General features: G+C 38.5%; 1 protein-coding gene across 1 annotated transcript in view; it reads left to right on the forward strand.

Annotated features, from left to right (window-relative positions):
• The first annotated feature begins 1,896 nt into the window (after nt 1–1,896).
• SPZ1 (spermatogenic leucine zipper 1) overlaps nt 1,897–2,532 on the forward strand; it is a 1,719-nt gene continuing 1,083 nt past the window's right edge. Inside the window, exon 1 of the mRNA XM_007471976.1 lies at nt 1,897–2,532. This exon is cut by the window's right edge and continues 1,083 nt beyond it. Coding sequence (XP_007472038.1) covers nt 2,115–2,532 — 418 coding nt within the window. The 5' untranslated portion in view covers nt 1,897–2,114.

The raw sequence follows: 2,532 nt of genomic DNA on the forward strand, positions 1-2,532 counted from the left end.
TCTGGTGGCTTTTCAGTATCTACAGTAAACTCAAATTTCAGTAAAATTAACAGAAATTTTATTTGAAATTCATTGTATTTGTAAGGAGGAAGGAAATATTTAAATCCCCTTTTGATGAAAAGAGAATTCTCATGGTATCTTGACCAAGCTACCTTCAAACCAGTTTCCAGAAAAATCAAAGACAGGGTAATATCAGATTTATGTCCAAAAGCATAAAAAAAACTGCAAGCACAAGAAGAAAATAGAGAATTCAGTTTCTTTCAAGTATCCATAAAACATCCATGAACATTGTTAATCTATTAGGCCAAAGAGAAAATATCAATTTCAAAAGTAGAAATATTATATTTTCTGATTACAACACAATAAAGCTAGAAATTAATTACCAAATCAGGAAAAAAAAGTTTCCTTGTCCTGGAGATTTAAAAAGTATCTTAAATGATGGCTTGAGTCAAAGGGAAAAACCAAAGTATCAATCAAAGTTGGACCTTATGAGATGGATTTAAAGCATAAGGGCAATCTCTAGCCTCTGTGGTATCATTGTGTGTGGGTCAGAAAAGTGTTCCTTCTTCAAGTAAAAAGCAAGACCAGCACAACTGCATCTGTGGATGGTCATGAGGTGATGGCTCTGAGCCCAGCTGACTGGAAGATGAGCATGACACTCAGGGAAACTAAAGTCAAAGTGAGTTGGGAGCTGTGAAAGAAAAAAAATGTAAATTTCTCTTCTCTAAGAAAACAAACAAACAAACTGCTAGATAATGAGTTTTCCCTTAAGATTAGAAGCAAACTTCTAGTTAGTAAAGTGCCTGCTAGCAAGATTTTGAAGGCCAAGAAAAAGTCTCACCTAAGGAATGTTTTCTTTGGTTGAACTTAATATTCTCAAGGCCCTGACTCCTAAGGACACAGAGACAAGAGTACACTTGGTTTAATACTCTTCAATTACTTTTCTATAAGCCACTATAGGATTTAATTGTTTCAAATACTTTAGGTAAATTATGCCATTTTAAACAAGTTCTTGTAAAGAGTAATTAAACTTTTATATCCCCTGATGTAAATGATTCAGGAGCAAGCTTACTAAGTCTGTCCTAAAGGATGCCTGAATTCAGGGCATCCTGGTGGTTCAGTGGCTAAGACTCCACGCTCCCAATCCAGGGGGCCTGGGTTTGATCCCTGGTCAGGGAACTAAGAGCCCACATATCGCAAGTAAAGATACTGCATGTGTCAATGAAGATCCCACGTGCCGCAACTAAGAAAGACCTGGCTCAGCCAAATAAGTAAGTAAACATTTATTAAAAAAAAAAAAAATAACGATGCCTGCATTCCAAGCCAAGAAAAGTCTCAATTTGTAATTGTGTTGTTAAGAAACCATTCAGATATTCTCTTACTGCATTAGAATATTTTTTAATGGAGCGATTCCTGATGTTATTTCCCTAAAATCACAGAAAGATTGCAGCATTTTTGGGGTTCTATTTTGTAAGGATGACTTTCTTTTGCAGTAGCATCTCTCCTAGAATGGGACCAATAAGGGCTCCAGGTGCTATGAAAGAATGGGGACCCTCACCAGGGACGACTTCTCTCAGCCATGCACTTAAGTGTTAGAAAAACATACCACAGTTGATAACATGTTGTGTATGGTGGGGATGAGGGGAAAGTCAATGAATATGATGAATATGAAAGTCACTGAATGAGATGAATAAAAACCTAGAAAAGTAAGGAAGGGAAGGACTGGTGTAGAGATCTTTCTGGAGTGGGGAGTAGCTTTAGGTTTTGAGTCACCGGGTGGGAGTTTAAGAGGTTTCTATTGTGACTCAAAGGAAACAGAATCTGGGGACAGGCCACAATGGTTCAGTGACAGAATAAAGACCTGGTTTCCAGGATCAAGGAATAAACACCAGAAGCCTGGAGGAGGAGAGATGGAGCCCTAGCTCCTGGTCCCCTTTCCCACCCTCCTTCCCCCTAAGTTGTGTAAGATGTTACCTTCCACCTAAACATCATCTTCCTGGTTTCAGACCTTAACTCTGGTCTCTGAGTTCTGCTTAGTTCCACGTTCTCTACCCATTTGCACAGAGGACCACCACCTTCCCTTCCTGGAATCTCTAAGGTTTTCTGCTTTGCTCATGCCCTGGTCATCAGCCCTACTAATTCAGTCTGAGATGGAAGTGCCCACCCTCTTCAAAACGCTTAAGTCTCCTGATCTCAATGAAGAGTCTTTGGACCCTAGGATTATCATTGCCTTATTTGAAATTGGATCACTTCCCCCTGTTTCTTGCAGTTCTCTCCCTTCCCTAAAAGACAGTGACCATGAAGCAACTGAACAACGAATTGCAAAGAAGTTTGAAAACCTCTTAAAAGAAATTAAAGATATTGTTAAACATATGACAAGTTATGAAGAGAAGGTCATAGAAACAAAAGAATCGTTTGAGGAAACCAATATCTCTGAGGATGTGTCAGAACTTAAAGAAAAAATCAGAGAACTTGATAAAATAAATAAAGTACTATTGGAAAAGCTGCTTGCTAGTTGGGACTTAGGGAAAG

This window comes from Lipotes vexillifer, unplaced genomic scaffold (assembly GCF_000442215.2).
Source record: "Lipotes vexillifer unplaced genomic scaffold, Lipotes_vexillifer_v1.1 scaffold83, whole genome shotgun sequence".
Classification (NCBI taxonomy): Eukaryota; Metazoa; Chordata; class Mammalia; order Artiodactyla; family Lipotidae; genus Lipotes; species Lipotes vexillifer.